The sequence below is a fragment of the Manis pentadactyla genome, chromosome 5, assembly GCF_030020395.1.
Source record: "Manis pentadactyla isolate mManPen7 chromosome 5, mManPen7.hap1, whole genome shotgun sequence".
Classification (NCBI taxonomy): domain Eukaryota; kingdom Metazoa; phylum Chordata; class Mammalia; order Pholidota; family Manidae; genus Manis; species Manis pentadactyla.
The window spans coordinates 59,066,588-59,090,507 of NC_080023.1; the positions used below are offsets into that span (position 1 = coordinate 59,066,588).

General features: G+C 36.6%; 1 protein-coding gene across 6 annotated transcripts in view; it reads right to left on the bottom strand.

Moving 5' to 3' along the window:
• Positions 1-23,920, bottom strand: part of ADAMTS3 (ADAM metallopeptidase with thrombospondin type 1 motif 3) — a 264,699-nt gene that overhangs the window by 15,417 nt on the left and 225,362 nt on the right. For all 6 annotated transcript variants that reach the window (XM_057502303.1, XM_036878981.2, XM_036878979.2 and 3 more), the window contains 12 exons: positions 23,342-23,498; positions 22,518-22,623; positions 21,995-22,138; positions 21,250-21,382; positions 18,692-18,805; positions 16,679-16,824; positions 14,516-14,691; positions 13,114-13,247; positions 11,620-11,743; positions 8,172-8,252; positions 6,246-6,409; positions 45-210 (listed from right to left, as the gene is read on the bottom strand). In XM_057502303.1, the coding sequence (XP_057358286.1) occupies positions 45-210; positions 6,246-6,409; positions 8,172-8,252; positions 11,620-11,743; positions 13,114-13,247; positions 14,516-14,691; positions 16,679-16,824; positions 18,692-18,805; positions 21,250-21,382; positions 21,995-22,138; positions 22,518-22,623; positions 23,342-23,498 (1,645 nt within the window). The remainder of the gene's footprint in view (positions 1-44; positions 211-6,245; positions 6,410-8,171; positions 8,253-11,619; positions 11,744-13,113; positions 13,248-14,515; positions 14,692-16,678; positions 16,825-18,691; positions 18,806-21,249; positions 21,383-21,994; positions 22,139-22,517; positions 22,624-23,341; positions 23,499-23,920) is intronic.

The following is a 23,920-nucleotide window of genomic DNA, read 5'->3' on the forward strand; positions in this document are numbered from 1 at the left end:
TATATGCACGACATTTTAACGTACTAAATGTGTTCGGTTGTTACCTCCACCACAGGGTTTGGAGCACTGAGACCAGCTCTTCAAAGCCCACTCAAAAGTGTCTAATTCTTCCTGGATGACATTGTTGTTGTTGATTGTAGGTGCTGAGTCTTCGTGGATGATGTACTTATATGTCAGACTAGAGCGGGTATCATTCTCCTGAGGTATGATCTAGCATACACATGGAATACATATGTAAGTCACCTGAGAATTTTAAATTCTGAATGAAAAATTACAAATATTTCAGAATATTGCTCTTTTATTAAAACTGGAAGACTTTCAAGCAGTTTCTAAGAATATGATATTTTTATCAATGAAAGTGTATGTATGCTATTTAAGAAAAAAAATGCAAATATATTAAACCTTTGACTATAAAAAATATTTAAAATACATTGAGGAGTAAGAATTTGTATTATAAAAATAACTTTACAGTAAGATTTTCTATAGGCTCCTTAAGTTATATATCTCTTTAGTGCATTTAAAAATTATTCTTTAAAACAACTATTTTGTTATGATGATAAAGATAATAATGTTCCTTCCAGAAAATATACACATTATGGAAAAATACAAAGAAAATAAAAATCATCCATAAATCTACTAAACCAAAGAAAACCAGAGTCACTTCTATTATTTTGGGATATACCCTCAGGATATTTGCATGTGTGTGCATCTGCTTGTGTGTGAGTGTGCATGTGTGTGCGTGCACGCATGTGCAAACATACTTTTCTAGCTTTGTTTATTTCACAATGAGTCACACATTTCTCAGGATAATGCTCTTTGAAAACATACTTTTAAACGTCAGCATAGTGTTTTATCCTAATGGTACTGTACATCATTTAACCATTTACTTATTAGTTAATATCTGTATTGATTATAATTTGTCCCTACCTTTGTGGTGATTTCTGATTTTCCTAATGGACTAAAAGGTACAGGCACTTTTTAGTTCTTAAAATAGACTGGTGAATGCTCCTTTAGAATAGTAAAACCAATTATTACTTTCATAATGAGAGCATATCAAAGTGTTCCACACTACATATTATATGATTAACAACTTTATTCATTGGATGGACAAAAAGATTTTTTCATTGCTATAAAAATTAAATTTAATTTATATGATAAATAGCAAATTTAACTTTCCTAAGTTTATTAGTCACTTGTATTTTATCTCTTACACACTGCACATTCATGTCACGCCATCTTCCCTTTACTTGGTATACATAATCTACTCAATAAGGATAGTAATCCATTTAATAATAAGCATTGTAAGTGTATTCTCAGTTTTTTATTTGCTTTTTAATGTTGTTTGGGAGAAAGCACTCTTTTTTTTTGAGAAAAATGTTTTTATTAACTTCCATGTAGCTTTTATAAAATTATATCTATTATACAAAGGGAGAAACGTTCAATTCATTGGTATTTAAACTTTTAGAAACAGCTTTTGTTTAAGAAATTGAGTAATACTAAACCCACTAGTATGAAGGATTTGGTTATTGGGTTCTATTCCCTTTCTTCCCTTAATCTCTGGTTTTAAAACAGCATTAAAAGTCCAGCACCAACCCTTACACTCTAGCCAGATGTCTAACTGTCTAATGATTTCAGCCCCAGATGGCCTAGCCACGGTGTTCCAGGGCTCCCAACCAGGGTTCCTGTACTTTAGAGAGGAAGAGAAAGGTCATGATGATACAGCACTGCTTGTCCACAACTCCTGTCCCAGCTCCTTCTGACAGCTCCAGCCCATGCTACTCCCTGTGGTCACACTACTATCTGCGGGCAAAGCCTTGAGATAGACCACCTGGTCTATCATGGCAGTTAAATGGCAGGGCTCTGGGACCAGATGCCTGTGGCACTGGAAAATAATGCAGTGCGATTATGTAAGAGCAAAATAGAGCATCTGATCTCCAATTATTCAAACTTAATAAAATTTGATTAGTACACAGTCTTGCTACAAAATTACCTACCCTATGGAACAGAATGACAGTCCAGCTAATTTTAGGCAATAAACTTGGACATAAATTTGGACAATTAATTTTGTATGAAGAAAACAAAAATTCCTGTGGCCAGGATTCTCACCTGACCCTGGCCGGCTTGCTCACTGCACATGTGTGGGCAATACATTAACAGTAACTATATATAAAGAGCTCTGCCCAGTGCTCTGGGCTGCACGGCTGCAGGAGAGCAGAGGCCAGAGTTGTGGCAATGCTGAGGACAGAAACTGAGATGGCTCTGGGGCAGAGAGGCCCAGGGATGGAGAGGCCCAGAGATAGAGACTGGCTTGCTGCAAGCAGACTTACTCTGAGGTGGACAGGATTCTAGTGCTTGACCTGCCACCTGGGAAAAAAGTTGGGTATAAACCTTTTTACCCCAAGAATGTTCCATTGTCATTTTTTTGGTCTCCCTGAATGAAGAGTGAACTTGCCCGGGCTGAATCCCACTGTCAAGACATTTTGACACAGATGAAAAAGACATTTTTAGAGAAAGAACAGCTTTTTCAACAAATGGTGCTAGAACATTTGGAGACTTGTGGTGGTTTACAAAATGTGTCCACAAATCTTTTGATACCTTCCCTCTTAGTAAGTGGAGCTTACTTCCTCTTCCTTTCCATGTGGGATGGACTCTGTGACTTGCTTCTCAGAAAAAGACAACAGCAGAAGTGATAAGATATCACCTCCAAGATTAGGTTAGGAAAGACAGACTTCGTCTTGGTTGCACTCTGTCTCTTTTACTTGCATCACTCGTTCTAGCGGATGCCAGCTGCTGTGTGACACAGACACTAAAGCAGCCCGTGGAAAGACTCACACAGTGAAGAATCTAGGCCCACCCAACTGCCCATGAAAAAGCTTAGGAGCAATCTTCTGAGGCCTTCCCAGCTGTGTGCCTGAGCTGGGAAGCGGATCTCCCCAGTAGAGCCTTAAGGTCATTAGCCACAGCTGACAGCAGGTTTATGCACTCCCCTGAGCCGGAACTAGCCATTTAAATTGCTCCCAGATACTTGATCCACAGAAACTATGAGGTAATAAATGTTGCTTTGTGTTAGCCACTAAATTTGAGGTAATTTGTTACACAGCAATATATATGGACATGCATATGCAAAAATAAGAACCTATCACACAGAATTTATATAAAAATCAACTTAAATGGTTCATAAGCCTAATGCAAAATGTCAAACTATAAAATTTTTACCAAAAAAAAAAAGGAAAAATATTTTGGATTAGGCAAAAAAGTTTATAAAAAACCGAAATCTTGATCCATTAAAGAAGAAATTGATCAATTAGACTTCAATAAAGATAAAGTGCTTTGCTCTGTGAAAGACACTACTAAGATAAGGAAAAGAGACTATAGACTAGAAGAAAAATATTTGGCAAATCATGTATTTCACACAGGACTTATACGAACTATATATAAATACTCTTAAAACTCAACAAAAGCAAAAATATAACCTACTTTAACAATGAGAAAAAGATCTGAATGACCACTTTACCAAAAGGAAATAATTTTCCAAGGGAAAAAAAACCTTGCAACTGAGTGAGAAGATTTGGTTTTAGATTAGTAAAATATCTTTTATAGAGAAGCCAATAAATACTTGTATACAGAATCCAACAGTATTTTTTAAATATCTTCTTTTTTACCCATGAAGGAGTAATAGAATTGCATTCCTGATATTAAAAACGATAAAACTGGACAGAATACATGAGGGAACTTTTTTTTGGCCACAAGTAATGCAGCAAAGGACAACGATCCCTGTGAGAAGAGAGGATGAAGGTCCTGGCTTCCTGTGTGAGCCAAGAAGAGGGAAAGTGGAGTCTGGAACACGCAGTGCAGGGCGCTAAAGAAGAGGGGTGTCTTGTCTGAGGATTCCAGCCCTGGGCAAGTTCACTATAGATTCAGTGAGACAGAGAAATGACAATGGAACGTTCTTGGGGTAAAAAGGTTTATACCCGGCTTTATTCTCTCGTTGGTAGGCCAAGCACTAGAATTACATCTGTATCCAGCAGTCTGCAGGTCCATAATCCATCTCCATCTCCGCCTCTGCCCAGAGGACTGGGCAGAGCTCTCTACATAGTGACTGTGTCAATAATAGCTTATTGCCTACGGGTGTGAGAACAGTTAGCCTAGCAGTAGGCCAGTTACATCATCAAGTAGTTTAGGGTCAGATGAGGATTCTGGCCACGGGAACTTCCATTCTCCCCACAGGGAGCTTCGTAAGGTGGCCCAAAAGGCTGATGTGTTCGATGGAGGGGTGGTCTGTGCATGCCCAGGCCAAAAAACCACGCTGTATATCAATAAGTGGGTGCCTCTGGACTGGGAGATATCTGAGGTCAGGCAGGGTTGACATAGGAATTCTTATCCATCCAGAATGAAGAGGCCTCACTAACACTTCAGGTATTCAGTTACGGCACCAAAAAGCCAGCCCTAATGAAGAATAAACCAGGCCTTAGGATCAGAAGGAGCTTAGCAATAACTGCCGGCCAGAACAAAACCCAAAAGCAGGTAAGGGAAGCAACAGAAATGAAATACCCTACAACTTATCACCCATAATGTCCAGTGTACATTTAAAAAAAGGAATTTTGAGAAGCAGGAAAACAAGACTCATAAGAAAAAAAGTAGCCCAGTAATGGAGACAACACGTAGACACAGAACTTCAAGGAAAAGGTAGACATAATAGTTAACATACATGGAAATCTCAGCAGAGAAATGGAAATTTTTTTTTTAAAGAACCAAATGCAAATTCTAGAAAATAAAAGCATATCATCTGACTTGAAAAATTTATTGGAGGGGCTCAATGACAGACTGGAGATTGCATAAGACACAGTCAGTGAACTTAAATACAGCTCAGTAGAAATGATCGAATCTGAAGAACAAAGGAAAAATAAAGATCATGAAAGGATGAATAAGGCCTAAGAAGAATTTCAACTGGTTTAACATACATGTAAATGAGTCTTAGGAGTAGAGAAGTGAGAGATGGGGGGATAAACAAACCCAGATTTGGTGAAAAACATCAATTTACAGAGCTAAGATGCTTGGTGAACCCCAAGCCAGATACATACAAGGAACATCACAAACTAAGCATATCACAAACTAAGCATAGTTTGCTTAACAAATAAAACAAAAAAAATAAAGAGAAAAAAATCTTAAAAAGCAGCCAGAAAAAAATGGATACTCTGCATAAAGAGAAGCAATACAAATGAAGTTGACCTTGTCATAAATGATAGATTCTAGAAGACAAACAAATGTTACGTAGATGAGTCAAAGATGGCTCCTAGATTATTCATTTCTTTACAGCAGGCTGAGACTCAAAAGCCTGCTAGCATCCAACTCAAAATTCTACATATTCAATTGTTTTAAATGTAGCCCAATTAGGTGTATATTTTAACCATTTAGTGCCTGCTTACTTTGCACATCCCTATGAAACTGAACCCAGCACCTGCTAACTGTAAACAAGACTGTGGCTTTATAGCCACACATATAGGACTTCAAGCTGCAGCTGCCAGCCTTCAGAGCTCTCAGATCCAGAGACTCCCTGAGGTGCTGCTGAGTGGTAACACCCAGCTACATAAACCCCCTCTCCAATCCCTTCTCCCAGGAGCTCCCTTGCCCTTCTCTCCTGGATGGTAGCCCTACTGCAAACCTGCTAAGGTACTACCAGCTTGTGCTAGCATCTGATTATCCCCAGATCTCTTGAATTTCTTACAATGATGTAAAAACATTTTAAAGTGCTGAAAGAAAAAAAAAAACAGCAACCAGATGTTTATATCTAGTGAAGCTATCTTTAAGAACAAGGGTAAAATAAAGATATTTCTAGATAACTGAAAGTTGAGAGAATTCTTTGTTAGCACACACACCCACAACCATAAGAAATGCTAAGAGAAGTTCTTTATATTGAAGGTAAGTGCTACCAGATGGAAAATCAGATTTACAGGGAAAAATGAAGAGCATCCAATATGGTAAATATGTGGGTAAATATAAAAATCTATTTTTTTGTCTTCAACAGGTAACTACCAAAGTCAAAAATCATAACACTGTTTTATTGTGTTTTAAAGGTATATATAATGAAATGTATTTCTACAGAGAGCAGAAATGGACAGATAAATGTAATTATAAAAAGCAAGCAGCTAAATAGGTCAATGTTATAGGTAGAAGTGTTTTCAGATAAACTAATTATAAAATTATAAACTAAACCAACTACATAGTGAGCCTGTAAAGCCACATACCAAAACAATAACAGGATCATGTAAAGGTCCATCTGTGTGAAGAGTTTCAATGTCATCTTCAATGTTATAATCCCACTCCACACCAAGATCTATGAAGGTCCGCGACTTGGCTTCCTCGCCTTTGCCATTTAAAATATAGTGGCCTGTAGCCTGGTTCTTAATAGCTAAAGGAAGGAAAATGAGTAACTCGCATACATTTTATTTTATGACATTACAGCTTTGATGATCCCTACTAAGTCTATTCCCTCCTATAAATCAAAGACGGTGCTTATTAGCATCAAAGCAATTAAAATACATATTAGTTCTGATCTAACTCCCCTTTCTTTCCTTCATTTAAAATCCTCAGGAAGCATTCCTAACTGGTCAAAAACAATGGCAAGATGGTTAAATAGGAGATAAAAATTAGCAAATATTCTCATTTGAAAACATTGCCAAAGAGGGTAAATTTCTAACTCACTTATCTTATACATCTCCTCAGAAAGCTGGGAATATTTTGAAAAAATGGTACTTCTATAATAATTCATACAAACCAGTTATACTAAGACGGCATATAACATAATCGCTTCTGTGCTGTGTATCTCTTTCAAGTTAGTAAAAATATTCACAGGTAACCAACATAGTTGAACTAAATTTTAGGCCAACAAACATTTTTTATGACTGTAAAATTCCAAGACCACATCCCCTACTGATATGGCTAGAAAAAGCTGCTTACTGGTGATAGAATTCTTAAAGTGTTGTAGATCTACTATATATTACAAAATAAAGTGCTTTTGCTAAAGGATCAAAAATAACAAATGGGATTTTAAAGTCTGAAGTGTTTTTCAGCATACAATGATGAGTTAGAAAATGAAATTTCATGTTATTACCATTACTGAAAATGTGTAGAAAACATGATTAACTTTAAATACATTTATTCCTCTTGAATTTTTAAACTGGTATTATTTTCCCAAAGATAATAATCTACATTCTAAGATAAAAAAATAAGGAAATTTAATTAATGGGAAAACAATTATAGCTGACTGCTAGACTATTACAGAATCCAGTAGTGAATATAATTAAATAGTAAAAAAAAGAAATTCTATGAAACACCATGAAACAATTCATTTTTTTAAGTGACAAATTAAAAAAAAGCAATTGGCTACAAATTCTTATGGGGTTGACAGATGATGCCTTATCTCAGAAATCTTAGTGCCTTAGTAAGTCCAAGAATATGTGGAAGTTATATGCACTTATATGTATACTGTGAATAAAAACCCCTGTAAAGTGACATTTCTACAATGATCCTCTTATAAATGAGGAAAAGAATCTTCTTTTGGAAATTATAACAGACATGCAAATGGATCTGCATGTGCCAGTCAGAAACTGGACACATAACAGATACTAGGAAAGGTTTTCATTAGACTAGTAAAATTCATATGTGGTTGCTTTTCAGTCAAAGAATTTAAAATGCAATAAAAGTAAGGAGAGGCATATAGTATGGCATCAATCAAAATATCAAAACTAATCTGCCAATGTAAATATGGCAAATTTGTCTGATATTATTCCTTAATTTAGTGCATTTTATTAACATTTATTTTTCTCATCCCCTAATACAGAACAAAAATGCATAACAAATATAAACTTGTCAAACGATTTTTTTTCTCTCTGTAGTAATGAGCCAACCCAAGTTTTACCAGTAATTAAAGCTCTATTTTTGAAAATTTCTTAAAGGAAGAACAGTTGGAAGAAATGACCAACAAAAACCACATAATAATGCATTCATATATAATTTTGAATCTTGCATATCTATGCATACATATATACAAATACATATATATATACCCATATTTTCACACATATATATTTATCTATATATATATATGATTTCTTTGACATTCCTATGTTTAAGAGCATGTTAACGGAGAGCCAGCAGACAGAAACACTTACCAAGAATATGAGGAGAAGCCTCGTCTTCTTGGATTAACACACGTCTAGCACCAGGGGGTATATCAAACATCTTAAGGTACCCTTTGCATGTGTAGTAAATATGGGAGGAAGCAAAGGAGAAAACAAAAGCAACGACCATGGTTAGTCGAGCATTGGGTTCTTACTGCCCCTGCACGCAGAAGAAGGCATCCACAAACTGCAGAAAGCAGTTTCAGAAATTAACTTCAAAGCTTTGGTTGCCTTTGTGACATCTGGCATGAGATTAGAAGAAATATTTTCTTTTTTTTTAATTAAAATGGGACAGAAAGTTAATACTGTTTCCATGCTATTAGGCATTTTTCTTGTGTTGATCTATGAATTGTGTCAACAATTCAGGCAAATGCTACACTTTCCTATGTCCCTCTATGTGGTTTCAGCTTTCTTACCCACTCTTTTGAAATGGAGCCAATTCTTAGTATACTTAGTTGGTGAACTTCTTGAGATATTTTATCTGCCTCTATATAATTTTAAAAGTGTAAGTGGCAATATAGATAGCTGAGCTTTCAATTAATGAAACATATTCATATTTAAAAGCCTGCTTTGTTCTAAAGAAATTACAAAAGAAACATCAGTGAGCAGCTTTCATTTTTCTTGTGATCAGCAATTGACTTTAAAAGCTTTAAACGAATTTTATAATGGCAATGTGTTCAAATCTATGTTGTAGATTTGACCAAAGCATTTGGAAAATGTTTGCAAAGTATATAGTACATTGGCTTTACATTTACTCTAATCTCATCTTCTAATTCAGAAATAATAATACCAATAAGCTTAATAGGCTGATGTGGGTTTTAAAAGCATTTATTGATCCTATTATAATCAGTGTCATATATAACAAATCTTCTTAGTATTTGTCCTAAGAATTATTTTAAGACCACTTAGAATTAAGATGCTAACTATAAATCAACAATTGAACAAATAGAGAAATCAAGATGTTTTATCTCATTCCCATCAAAAAATTAATATAGAGAGACTGTGCAACTGACATCTTACATTATAAAACATCCGACTCATGTACTACAGGCTAAGTTTTGATAGAAATTCAGTTTTAGCTACACAATTGCTGATGGAATTGAAAAGACACATGTTTGTCATTTTGTATCTAGACAATGAATATCTATCTACCAGTGGGTAGATTAACCCAACTTTTTCATAATACTTCTTAGTGTCTTTGCTAAATGGAGCAGTCATTTTAGGGTCTGAGTTTTCAGTACCTGAGCCTGGGTAAGGTCCAATACATGACATAAGCCATGTTTGCCTGAGTAGGCAATGGTTAGAAGTAATGTGCTTCAGATGCCACATGCAGCAAAACAGCTTGATGCCATTTGTGGATGCCCATCTTTCTGCAGTTTGCTACAACTTACCCAGTACATTTTTAGCTTCCCTTGTTTCAGCAAGAGAAATATTACGAGCTCCTTTGGGTAAAGTGAAGGCTCCTCTCGTCTTCCCTTAAATAGAATGTCTTTAATTAGTGAAGGTTTCATGTTATCAAAGTCTTGCTGTTTCATTGACCATACTATAAGTTATGTATATTTTATTAAGTAGGACATAAAATGTGTTCTGTAATTTTACATGTTGAAGTCAAAATGCATTTGTAACAGCCAGCTAATGCCTATAAAGTGTCAACAATGAATGAAAGTAAGACTAAGCATGAATGAGAAATGATAGAGGTGATTTGAAGGTGAATACTTGCAGATTTCACTTTCCAGCAACTTGAATTCTTTATGGCACCTCTTGCTTAAATGTTTCCCTGTTGAAAAAGGTTCATTAGTCTATTGAATGACTATGATGACAACATTAGTGCAAAGAAATGGATGTTAGGTTATCTTTGAACCCTGGAATCTGTATGACTGATGAAAGCTTTCTTCTGTTCTTCTGACCTTGATTTGCAGGGTTAACATAATTTTTGAGGTATCTGGAAAGTAGTAACACTACCTTATTTTACACATAATATAGAATGGATGGTTATGGGAAAACCTTTTTCCTTAGATTAATTCACTCTGGAAATAAAACAGTATGAATTATTTTATACTTAAAAGAATAATATACAACTCCAATAGAGAAAGCACAGTAAATTATGCAAGATGGAGAAAATTATATGTTACTGTAATAAATATGTGTGTAATTCTAATTGTTTGCTTTATAAAAATAACATGAGCAGCCAGAAGTGATGATATTTGCTTCTTAATAATTTTAAAAGTACAAAACATAGTAAATTCTCACACAGGAATAACAAAGACACTAGTAGCTCAATAGAGTAGAAATGCCTGGGAAAAACACATTAAAATAAAGTCCCCCTAAGTGTGTCAAAGAGCAAAGCTGATAAGTGAGAACTGGCTTGAGTTGGGTAGCTGAGGTCTAATGGGAGTGAAAGAACAAAGCGAATTATTCCATTTGGATGAAGACTGTCTTATACTTTCTTTTATTTTAAAAGGGACAGTTACCACCATGACAGTGTGCTCAAAGTGAACCACATCTCTTTCTTCCTTTTTGTTTTGTTTTGTTTTCTTTTCTGTCATTCTCTAAGATACAATGCGAACTCTGTGTAGATGATGTAGAGAAACCTCTCAAGGGAAGCATCACATCAAATTTATCTTTAAATGTCAAATTCCCAGAAACAGTTTATTCAAGTTATTGAATAACTAAATAGTATTTGTTACATGTTAGAAAAAAATTCAGTAATAAATGTTTGTATCCAAATCTTTTAGGAAAATTCCGATGAATAATTATGAAACTACTAATTTTGCATATTATTTGTGCTTTTATTCCCATCTGTTGAACCTCATTGTATGCCTAAGTCCCAGTCACTGTGTAAAAAGGACAAGCATATGCATATGCCTATGCATATGACAAAAGTTCATATGCATAAGCAGTTGTATCTCAGGTTATTTTTTGATTGCACCTCAATTTTGCTTAATAAAAAATTTTAAAATCTATGAGAAATATGGATCCTGGATTCACAGATTTATAAGTAGGATAAACTTGTTTACTTCTAAAAAAGAGAAGTAAAACAAATGTAATATTTTAAAAGTTGTATTCTAAGTTACGTGATTTTTTTTTTACTTCTGATAAAAAGTTTACGTGTAATAGCAAATTCAAAATAAGCATCAATTCTGATAATTAGGTCTAATATATTTTATTAAAAATACAGAATAAAACATTTTACCTCCCTGTTATAACTGATATCAATTTTATTTGTTCCTCACCTAAATTTAGCAGATAATTTCTCATGGTGGGTGCTATGCAGTATGAATTTAAAGATTTTTTTAAACTATTTCCTTAAAAAGTACTCATATCAGCAGTTAATTTTTTGTTATGTTGATAGAGAAAATTCTGTATTCCTAAAAGCAGAAGTCTCAAACAGTACAAACCGTAGAGAAGGATAGTAAATTCAAGAGAGACCTCATCTTACCAAGCTTCCTGGGTGTTCTGGTAAATGTCCCCTTTACAGTTCGACAATGGGAATTATCTCCTCCACAGACGCCACACTTATCCTCAACCTTGTTAGAACCAATCTCTTTATCACAGCCCACTTTCTGGGGAGAGAAAATGTTAAATGTGTCTGATTATAATATGACAAGTAGAGGTCAGCATCCTAAAGAATGACGAACCGTTTGCTTAATCATAAGTGCAGTCAGGCAGCCTGCATCAACTTTTCACTCTAGCTCCCATTTTTAATATCTTAGTCTTTTAAAGAATGCTATGGAATCAAATGACTTGTACTCTAGGTACAGTCAGATGAAATATTTACCCCATCACACATAGACATAGCCATCAGATATTTATCAAGTACAGATATTGGAGTTGATGTGGACAAGACAAAAAGTAAGCTGGTGCTTTTCCCTTGGTGCATTCATATTTATGAGGATGCATACTAAAATAATGGGTTGCACATTCACACAAATATTACAAGTTGGTTAGGGATGTGCAACAAAGCTCCACAGAAGTGCTGGAGATTTTCACTGAGTCCTGTGGAAAGGATTTGAGGAATCGAGGGATTAAAACAGAGCCATGGAAGTTGCATGGTCATGGAAAAGGGGCTCAGAGAAGAATAGTTAAACCAATGGAAGGGTAGTGTCGTCTGGCAGGGAAGTGGTCAAATATTTGCAAAGCACTGGTTGTGAAAGATTAGGAAGGTCACTCAGGAAGAGTTTACATTTTCACACTAATTTAACGGGGAGCTACTGAAGGTTTTCAAAACTTGGGCAAGTCCTTAATGTACATCAGTATAGACAGGTGTTACATGACATGCCTCTGCACTCGTAAATTTGAGATAAAAGTGAGCAGAGAAAACAATAACAACACATACCATGTAATGCACTAGCTATGGTGGGAGCTTTAGTTAATAAGGAAAATTTCATATCAATTCAACTTGTAAACATGAACAAGAAAATAAACTGCATTTTTTAAAAAAGAAATTAAATGAGGCCAAAAATGTTTACAGCTTTACTTGTCCTCATGCAGAATTCAGTGTTTAAACTTAGATTCAAATGGAAGGCAAGAGAGGGAAAAAGAGAAGCTGCCATTATCTTTTAAAAGAAAGACATATTTAGCATTAAATTTTATTAAACACTTTGTATTTTAATAGTAGATGGGTGATAGTAAACTATTCAAGGAAAAGGCATTGCCCCCAAGTTGTTGTATTCCCAACCTGGAGGCATAGGAGTAACTTAGCAAAGGTATTTGGCTGGAAATTAGGAAAACTATGTTTACATCTTGATTCTGCCAAGGGCCAAAGTTTGATTTTATTAACTGTAATTTCTCCCAAATTTAGTGTAGCTACTAAATTAGTCATAGATTCTTGTTAGAATGTGATTTCCCAGATAAGAGAATTTTTTGAAAATATGCAGATGAATGATAGTAAAAGTAGGACTGCTACAGCTGTGGGGAAGCAGATCAAACTCACCACACACTCTCCTCGCACACAGATGCTATACGGGTCTCTGTAAGAGCAGCGAGTCCCATCGTGCACCAGCTGTTTCATATAAGCGACATCTCCAGTCTCTTTGGATTGACAGTAAAGGTGGCATCTTTTCCTGGCTGCATAAGATGGAGGATTAATCAACTATTTATATAAAATGGCATATTTGAACTGTATTGTAATTTTATTTTTAAAATATAAAATTTCAATGTGTTTTCCTAAAAACAAGATAGTATGTAAATAAATAAAGAGTAGGGGAGAAGTATGTATATTTGGCACATTTGTTTAAGTAGGGTGATCACATGACTTCATCTAAATGGTGATATTTCTGATAGTGAAAAGGGATTTTATTAAGGACAACAGGTATAAACTGGGACTGTTCCAGGCATCGTGGTTGTAAGACCACCCCAGATTTAACCACAGTTCTTCAAAAACTTTAATTCATAATCAATTTAGTGTTAGTGACACTTAGAATGTTAAAAGCATTTCTCTTTTGTTTGACCCAGTGGTGTAGTATAGGTCTTGCCTCTTGCAAGGTATCATTAATTAACTTTAATATAATTTATATGACTCACTTAACCAAAATGGATAAAAACAATGCATTTCTTCTTAATGCCTTGCAACTTTGAATTATTCCTACATGGATGTATTTTTCCTTTGAGACAACTTTTAAACTGAACTCAGCACTGTATTATATCACACAATAATCATGTATCTATTTTCTTTTATTCATCCAAATAGGAAATAGGGAAAGAAGTTCCCATTTGAACATACTTAAGCAAAAATTTAGGGGTCGCAGTGAAACATTAAAAGGAAATTTCCAAGTGAATTTTTCAATAACTAGTGTACAGTACACAAGTAAAGGATTATGAGGTGCCTTTTGTTATTGAATAATAGTCTTTTTCTTGTTTCTGACCCATTTTTTAAAAGAACTGGTTGTATGGCCATCCCCAGATTTAACCACAGCTCTTCAGTAAACTTTAATTCAGAACCAATTTAGTGTTAGTGACACTCAGAGTGCTAAATAATTTTTCTCAAGTTATTTAGAAAGGAAAGATCACAATTTCCAGATGCATTTCCTAGTAGAGGGATTTCAGTTTAAGGAGGAAACTCAGCATCTCTGCGGTACACTGCTTTTCCCCCAATGGGCTTTTCAGTAGTGGTGATGGTGGCGCTATTTGCCAGGAACCATTCCTGGCAACTCTCTCTTCTCTAGAGAAAGGGGTGTTAGCCTTATTCTTTGTAACCTAGGAGGATGTACCCCTATAAGCACTAAGTTTTCTAAGTTACCAAGCAGGGATCAAGAGTTAAGGGATCAAGAGTTGATGACAAAGCTGAAACTCTAAGCAGCCATCCACACAGCAGGAAGGAGGCGGCATCTACTCACAGTCTGGATGTTCATATGGCAGCCAGTGATGTTTGGCATTCTGGTACTCAAAGTGGGAGTTACGCTGCTGGCACTGCTGTGCTCTGAAGTCCTCGAAGTGCTTTTGGCATTCTTCTGTATTACAAAGCTGGTACTCAAAATTAACGCCAGGACAATCCTGACCACCATTGATGGGCCTAAAGAAAAGACAACATTGAAAAAGGCCTTTTGGCTCTGGTCCAGCAGCTGAAGCTCAGCAGACAAAGTGCTTAAGGGCAGAAAGCCAGAGACTGTGGGCTGCCAGGGCAAAGTGAATGAACTCATACTTCCTCATTTCAGTCTCTTCCCCAAAGCACCATCCTCTCCCTGCAGGGGTGGGAGGGTGAGGGGGGTGGAGTGGGGGAACCTGAAACAACTTAAATCAGCTTTTCCAATAGAATATTTTAAATGTACGGTGGAAGTATATAAGGAAATTTTAAAAATGTATATTATAGACTCAGGAAAATTATATTTTCCACCATGGCAAAAATCATGCAAATGCAACCCAAAGAAACTTTGACCAAAGCTCTGTGCCTCACTTAGTTTCCTCATGTATATAATGCAAATAATAATCCTATCTTTCTTAGAGAAAAATTCAGATGATTAAATGGGTTAACATGTTTAAAACAGAGTTACTTCCACTAATACTGATGCCAGGGTTCTTGTTCACGAAGCTGAAGAATGAGCTTCACAAACCCTCAAGGTAGGAGCGCAAGGTACAAGCTTTTATTTAGAGATATAGTGAAAGGACAGAGGTCCTGGCTCACGCCAGGAGGGGACAAGAGAGTCCTGGCTGGTGCGTTGTCTAAGGGGTTTTATAGGCAGTTGAGGATTGTCGAGAACATGAAAAAATGCTTAGTGGTGTGAACTTATTAAGTGGTCCTAGGATATTTAGAATTAACTTGATATAAGCAACTTCCTGCTCTGATTATTTCTCCCTGAGATACCAGCATCTTGGTCTGGGGGCATATGAAACAAGGCCACCTACTCAGCCCCCAAGGTGGGCTGAGGTATTGTTTGTTAAAGAGTAAGTTAAGAATTTCTAATGTCTTAACTTCTTGGGTATTAAAATGCAATCTTATCTTTAAGGTGGAATCCTTCTTGCCTTTTACTGTGTTGTTTATGGCTGGGCCTGCATGCTAAATTAGTTTGCCCAGTTTGCAAAATCACTTCATCAGATCTGAAGGAGGAAAGACAGCACATAGGCCTGGGCTTTTTAGCATGTTAAAGTAAATCTTACACATGATTATAAATGATTAGCATAAAAAGAACATATGCTACTCTTCTTTATCTGGGGAATATCAACTGATCTCACTGAAGAATGACTCTAGAGCTGAATGTTTAACACAGTTTTGGTAGGAGGTTTCCTTGCATGTAGTTACATTGCTCTGACTGCAAATATCCTGCCTTGCTTTTTCCAGAGGCCCTCACCCTACTCTGACTACACCCACGGTCCCTGTCTCAATACTACCATCATCTTGCCCTGTGAACACAGGTATGTGACACTCGATATTCTTTATAGAAGACATTCTCAGAGCCATCCTGCTGCCAAAGAGAGAGAGACCTTTCTCTCTGTTCACATGTTAAACCCTAGACAGAGAAGAATGTCCTAAGTTTAATATTTCAGTTACTTATTTTCCTTCAGAAAATAAAATTTGTGGAGCACACAAGAGGGATTCAATAAATTTAGTCAGAGTGCACAAATGGATAATTTTTCCCCCAACAGTTCCTTGGTGGGCTTTTCCCATCTGTCTGGTGCCCTGCTCTGAAGTTTTCCTCTTCTAATCCCAGAGTGAGCGCACCTCTGTGCCCAGTGCTCTTCCGCCCTGACAACTGTGCTTCTGGCAGTGGGTCTCAGCCTCCGTGCCTAGGCACAGAGACAAGCTTTCCCTGCTCAGCTCCTGCATTCTTCTCATCAGCAATTTCTTAAAAAATCTGTAATCTTCATTCAAGCCTCTCATCTTTACCATTGACTACTCTCCAAAAGTTTGGTAAATGGAGATTTACTCAAAATTGACACTTAAAGGCTTACTTTTCATATTCTGCATTGTACATGTACTTCATGAAACAGAATACTAGTAACATGGTATTGAATCATTTTCTGGTCTGTCCCCAAATAATCACAATTACAGGAGTTATACTCACATTGGATTATTGCACTGGCGCGTTCTGAAACGAACACCAGTTCCACAGGTCCGGGAACAGGAGCCAAATTTGGTCCATGACCCCCAGTTGCCATCTTGTTTTTGTTGATTAGCATTCTTCCACATGCAGTGACCCTTGTAGCACCACTTCGGAAAATGACAAAAAGCAATTATGAAATCCGTGCATATGTTAAGCTGAAGTTGTTACACAACTGAAGGACTTAATTTCTTCTTTGTCACCACCCACCCCACAGACCCCTGTCCCCTGCTGGTGAAAAATGCATTTAAAATTATCCTGAAGCAATTATTACAATAAGGTGCCCTCTACAAAGAATAATTTAGACTTGTATCTTTAAGTATAAAATTAAAATGAAAAAGTAACATTCACTCAGCCAAGTTTTCAAATGATAACATTTATTGTATCAACCACCCACTAAGAATGAGGTGAGCACTCAAATGCACAGTAGATGCTATTCTACCCTCTTCCTTCCTCATGTATCTTCTCAGGATTTTTTGAGGGCAGTATGCTCCCTTTCAAAATAAATGGAAAGTATATAACTTAACTTAGAAAATAATTAACATTACATATCTAAAACATATAATTTTCAAAGCACTTCTACATACTTTTCAAAATTTTCATTCACAATTATTCTGAGAGATAAGTCAGCTGCTCGAAAGGTATTCATTCTTTTGTTTCAGCATTTTAACCTGCCTTTTTAAAATCTTACATACAAGTATTCCTTAACACTCAACCTTGGTAAACTTCAGTGAAACATAAATATATTTAGACAAGTTGGATGTTCAGAGTTAATTTATGGGGTTTCTTTTTCATTAGGCAAAAATGAATCAACTCATTGCTCATTTTTTTAGTTGAAAGTTTGTAATGCGGAATTTTTCCAGAGTCACACACTGTAAAGTGGATAGCACAGTGTCTAACAAAATATGAACACAAATAATGGCAAGTACAGTTTATACGCATTTGAAATAGAGCTTTAAAAAGGCTTTAAAAGAACTAAAAGCTATATAATACTTTTTTCCCAGGTTTTGGTCCTGTCTACAATATCTTATTTCCAAACCAGTCAAGGCCCCTCAGCTTTAGTTCTTAACATGCCTTTGTTTTGGGTTTGGTGATCTTTCCCCTTATAAGTAGTGTAGCTTGGCATCTGGCCACTTTCTGAGCGTTCAATCCTGACTACACAACTTGAGATTTAAAACCTCTGGGCATCTCTCCCCAAGGAGCAAGGCCAAATCTTCTGCATACGTTCACATGACTTTATTTCTGGACAACTTTCACAAGGAGTTGGACGCCAGCAAGTAAATCAAATCCCATTAGCAGGGGCCAGATATTCTGAGCTGAGCTGCTGCTTCCTATAGCTAGCTACTATTCTATCAGTAGTAGGCTGAAAAGTGGTCCCAAAGATGTCATATCTTAATTCATGGAATCTGTAAATGTTAACCTTATTTGGAAAACAGTTATGGCAGAAACTGATGTGATTAAATTAAGAATTTTGAGATGGGAGGTTATCCTCAGTTATTCAGGTGGGTCCTAAATGCCCTCACATGCCTCCTTTAAGGGAGGGCAGAGAAATTTGCACATGGAAATTAGAGGGCAATGTGGCCACGGAGGCAGAGTCTGGAATGGTGCAAATGCAAGTCTAGGAATACGGGCAGCCACCGGAAGCTGGAAGAGGCCAGGCAGATTCACCTCTAGAGTCTCTGGAGAGAATATGGTCTTGTCCACACATTGATTTTGACTCAGTGAAACAGATTTGAACCTCTGACCTCTAGAACTGAGCCATAGAGAATAAATTTCTGTTATTTTAAGCCCCCAAGGTTGTGGTAATTTGTTAACAGCAGCCATAGGAAACGATGTTAGCACATTATCATAATGAAACTCCATGTACTGTGGTTTTCATAAAAATGACAACACAGCTATGTTCATAATTTTCCAGGCTATTAAAAATGATTATTATTCAGTATATCTTAAATCTTCATTGTCTAAATAGATACTCACTTTTCCAGCAGCACATTCAGTCCCATCAAGTGGGGGTCCCTTTTTAGTCTTACAAAAGTAGGGATTATCTGGATGACTACACCACAGCTGTTTACATGGGTCAAAGGTTCGGAACTGGAAGAGAGAGAGAATCAAAATCTCATTGAAATACAGATGGCATGACATGTACACATGAATCTTCTGTACAGCTTCTTCATGTCACATTTCTTGGCTATTTTAATTTCAAGTTAATAGTTGAAGTTGTGGCATGTTAAGAAAAAAATTCTGCCTAAGAATTCCAAGGACAGAACACTTTTATTCTGCTTTTCTAACAATGATAAAAAATAATTTGGGATTCTCTGGATGGCATTCAATATTCCTGCATGTCATTTTTATTTTTATTTTGTTTTTCAAATAGACAATATTGAAATTTTAAAAACAGCAATTATTACCACTTTAAATATGAAAAGTTATTATCATGATGGTTTGCAGCTCTCAAGCCATCAAAATGACTTCTTTGCATCCCTAGGATGAACTAGTCAGATATAAATAATAAAAATGCCCATTATAATGAGCTGACTAAAAGCAGAAAATTTTTGTCAGATTTCTATGTAAAATAAGGCATTGCAGGTATAACAAAATACATAGTACATTCATGTAGCTTGTACATGCATTTGATTCTCACAGCATTCCATGGCTGAGAAATACGGGTTACAAGGTAAGGCTGTAGTTATGGCTACAAGAAAGGGAGCAACAGAGCCAGATTAGAATTTTAGTTGTCTCACTGTTACAGATGCTTTTTATTTTCCTGAAATACCACATTATAATATCCAAATGTCTGTTTAAGTGCACGTATCTGTGTGTGCTCTTTATGTGTCTGCTCTCTTTCTAACTGCAAACTCTTACCATTCTTTAGATATATTTTTTTATTAAGGTATCATTGATATATAATCCTATGAAGGTTTCACATGAGCAACATTGTGGTTATTACCTTCACCCATATTATCAAGTCCCCCTCCCCACACCCCATTGCAGTCACTGTCCATCAACGTAGTAAGATGCTATAGAGTCACTACTTGTCTTCTCTGTGCTATAGTGCCTTCTCCGTGACCCCCCTACATTATATGTGCTGATCATAATGCCCCTTAGTCCCCTTCCCCCTCCCTCCCCACCCACCCTGCCCAAACCCCCACTTTGGTAACCGCTAGTCCTTTCTTGGAGTCTGTGAGTCTGCTGCTGTTTTGTTCCTTCAGTTTTGCTTTGTTGTTATACTCCACAAATGAGTGAGATCATTTGGTACTTGTCTTTCTCTGCCTGGCTTATTTCACTGAGCATAATACCCTCTAGCTCCATCCATGTTGTAAAAGATAGGATTTATTTTCTTCAGATAAATTTAAAATATATATATATCTTAAAGACCAGTTTATCCACATTTTTTTCTATAACATAAATTACCCAAAGCCTTATGGTCATAGCTTTTTAAAATGAGTACTCATTTTGGACCTTGGTTTTTTGTTCTAATACCTATTACTTAATGCACAAATTGTACTTTTCCACAACATTGAGCCAAAGCTTTAGGATTCTCAGGTCTAAAGCATTAATGCAGGCAATTAGGAGCTGACTGTACAGCTTATAGATGGACCAAATGACTTTAGGAATCTACATATGGAAGACTTCCAACCGCAGATCAACTTCTCTTTGGTAACATGAAATACTATTTTTCTTGCTCTAACACATAAAGCTTACTCCCAATGTAAACAAAGCCCTTCCTTTCTTTTTTTATATTTATGAACTATTAAAGTTCAACTCTGGAAGCTTAATGAAACATACCTCTAATCTGTATAGCTACATGGAAAACTGACTTTCCTAGATTTCATTGATCATTCACTATTTGCCTAATGATTCTGCTGAACACTTTAGTTACATTATCAAATTTAATCCTGATACCAAATCTGTGAGATAAATACTATGATTACTCACATTTTTCACAGGAGGAAACTAGGCCAGAGAGATTAAACAAGGTGCTCAAAGTCACACCTCTAGTAAGTGTCAGATCCAGGCTCTGACAGCTCACGCATTCTGACTATGGAATCCACATTTCTGACCTTCACACTACACATGTAACTCTCAGATGAGAATATACGAGCACAGTCCTTTTCTGTGGGCACAGCTACATGGAATCCTGGCCTACAAGTTAATGACCATCTGCCTATCTCAGGTTTAAAAGTCATCTTTGAAAGTCACAGAAACCAAGGGAGCAACAGAGCATAAAGTTCTGGAACCTGACAACCTTGGTTTCCATGTCCAGCTCCCCAGTTTACCGGGTGGGTGATTTAAACAAGTTGCTTAATCTCTCTAAGCCTTGGTTTTTTCATCTGTAAAATAAAAATACACCATCTCCCTTCTAGCCCGTCACAATGATTAAGTAAGATAGTACATTTAAAGCACTTAGCTTCAGCATGTAGTGACATAGCAAACACAAAATCATTGATAGATATACTTTCACTATTGAAACTGTAAATTTCAAAATGCTAATAGATTTCAAGATGCAAAATCTAAATTGACTGTGAGTAACATACCGCAGTGCACATTTTGTAACCAACCCCAAAATCAAAGCGACATTGCTCATCCATAGAATAATTGATTCCAGGAAGTTCTGGGAGCTTGGGCCAATCATGTTCAAAAGGGTCATCAAGGAGACAGTCATAGGAACTGTAGGAAGAAAAATATTGCATGTAGTTAAATGTTCATTTTTTTTTATCACATCCTAATGAAAATGTAATAGGTTACATACTCTGGAATTTCCTCAGCTCACAGAGCAAGGTCACAACAGCACATCTTTTAAGGTTTGGGTTTCAGTTCCATTTAGACAAAGGACATCATCCTTACTCAACCCAAGAAAATAAAACAAACATCATTTAGGAGTGCGTAGAATTGTGACAGCTTTATTCATGTCCCCAGCTAAACCCCAACATGGTATGGCAGGGCAGAGCCTGACCCCTATGCTAGAGTGTACAGATGGCACACTATGCAGGTATCATGTGACCAGCCTCTCCCCATCCTCAGAGAGTCCATAAAGAATTTACTAAAAGGAAATCACAATTGAAAATTCACTTAAATTCCAAGTTTATGGCTTAAAATATTATGATTATATTATGGAATCATCGTGCCAAAAGCTCTGTGTCATAAGAAGACATTTTTTTGCACAACTTTTATTTTTCATTCACCAGGAGTTTTGTTATGACCAACGTCCTAGGAGTCAGTTTCATGCTTGTATTTCTGCTACAACATAAACTTTCTCATGACATGCCGAAGGGGACATACTGAATATATCTTTTCAGTTCTTGGCCACTGCATCGGGACCAGTGGTAGCGATGAAACGCTGCCTGCACCAAGGGGGCCATGACACTTCCCATGGCAGTCTCGTCACCGCACCTGTTGCCTTGTCCATCATGCTCCATTCCCAACCTAGAAAACAGAGTGAGACCTCGCTGCTAAGCATCCTAGAGGCCATGGCTCTTGCTTAATTTCTTTTGAAAATGAATAGAGGGAAATACGTATTTTTTTAAGTTAATGTGGCTTTTGTGGGGGAGTTACAGAAACTGTAAAATAGAAAATAATCTGACAGAAATGCCTTTCATATGCTATAGTTATGAAAAGTGCAGGGGTGTCTCTGCAAGCCAGAGTCACTTATCTAGTTTCAGTGCATGACCTCTCCACTGTTTTCGGCTCCTCACACTTGGCAAAGGAAGAAAGTTGCATGCTGGCATGCACTCTGCCCAAAGTGTGAACAATACTAGAGAAACAGAAAAAGAACTTTTTTTGCTTTATGTCAACAGTGACTTACACATGGCCAGTTTCATGGGCTACTACAAAAGCAGATGAAAAACCATCCTCATGATTCAGGGTACAACTTCTCACTGGATGACACATGCCTGTAACTGGAGCATATCCTGTAGAGAATAACAATTACTTTTATTTTCATTTTATGAGAAAACCCATTAAGAATCACTACTGGACCTTTGCCTAGAAAAAAGCTTTTCAGGAAACAGAGGCAGTATTATTTCACCGCTAGCATTGTGCCACATTCTCTTGGGAAAGCCACAGGTAATGGTCTCTAAAAAGATTCATAGGGTCTGCATTTTCTTCTTTCCTACTGGTAGAAATGGGCCCCAGTTGCCATTCTGTTTTGCCCACCAAGTACACCCTGTCTCTCTGTTTTAGTGAATGGTCCCTCATACCATAGTACTGTTGCAGGGAACCCTAAATTCCATCAATGTTGAAAAGAAACTTGTCAGTCTACTTTTTTCCATCAGAATTATTAGATAAATGTTGGCTGACTTTGGAAGGAAGCTCTTTGGCATCAATCATTTCTCATGGCATCTCCTTTCCCATTCCAAACTAGAAATCACACTGCATTTTACAGCACCCCCTCCATACCCCAAATGTGCAATCATTATTTAAAAGGTAAGTATAATTTTTTATAGTACTTAAGCAGCATTTAACATTGTGAATTTCACAGAAGTCACTGGAAGCAAGAGACATCAAATGTATGCTTGGCTCATGCATGGAAAGTGGTGGTGATCTGAATATTTGAACAGACTCCTCGATTGAGGATTACTTGGGAATATCATGCCCTTAAGTTTTTCTTCTACATATTAATGGAAATACCTTGCATTCCGGCAGGTCCAAAGTCTTGCCTGGTTAAGAAAATTGCATGATCATGGTGTTCAGAGTGGTTGGGATCAGATTTTTGTTGTTGGCAAGCCCAGCGACACACATTCTCCAAGCTTCTGGATGGGTTTCCCCTTTCTATGAGGCTGATGGACTAAGAGGAAACGATATGTGCAAGACATACATAACATTTTCCCAAAGGCCTCCTTAAATAACTCTCTCTGAAGCTGACATTTAGGATTACAGTATTTAAATAATGTTCAAAAATATTATTTGGGGCTTTTAAAATATATCTACTTTCATTTGGGAATTCTAATGCCCATGAAGGATATTGTTATGATGATCAGCACTACCTGTGTGAAGGTGATATGCACCATTTATGGGAATATGTGATGCTGAGGTTTGTTCTTGCGAGGGAACTCAGTATTAATCATTGGGGTAAGAATTCTCACAGCCTGAATACTTCCTAATTCAGTTTAGACTTAGTTTCATTGATATTAAGAACAAAAATAGAGGGCCAGATTCTAGCATAAGACTTTCATCCAGAGCTGTTAAAAGTGAAAGATCTTTAGTTAA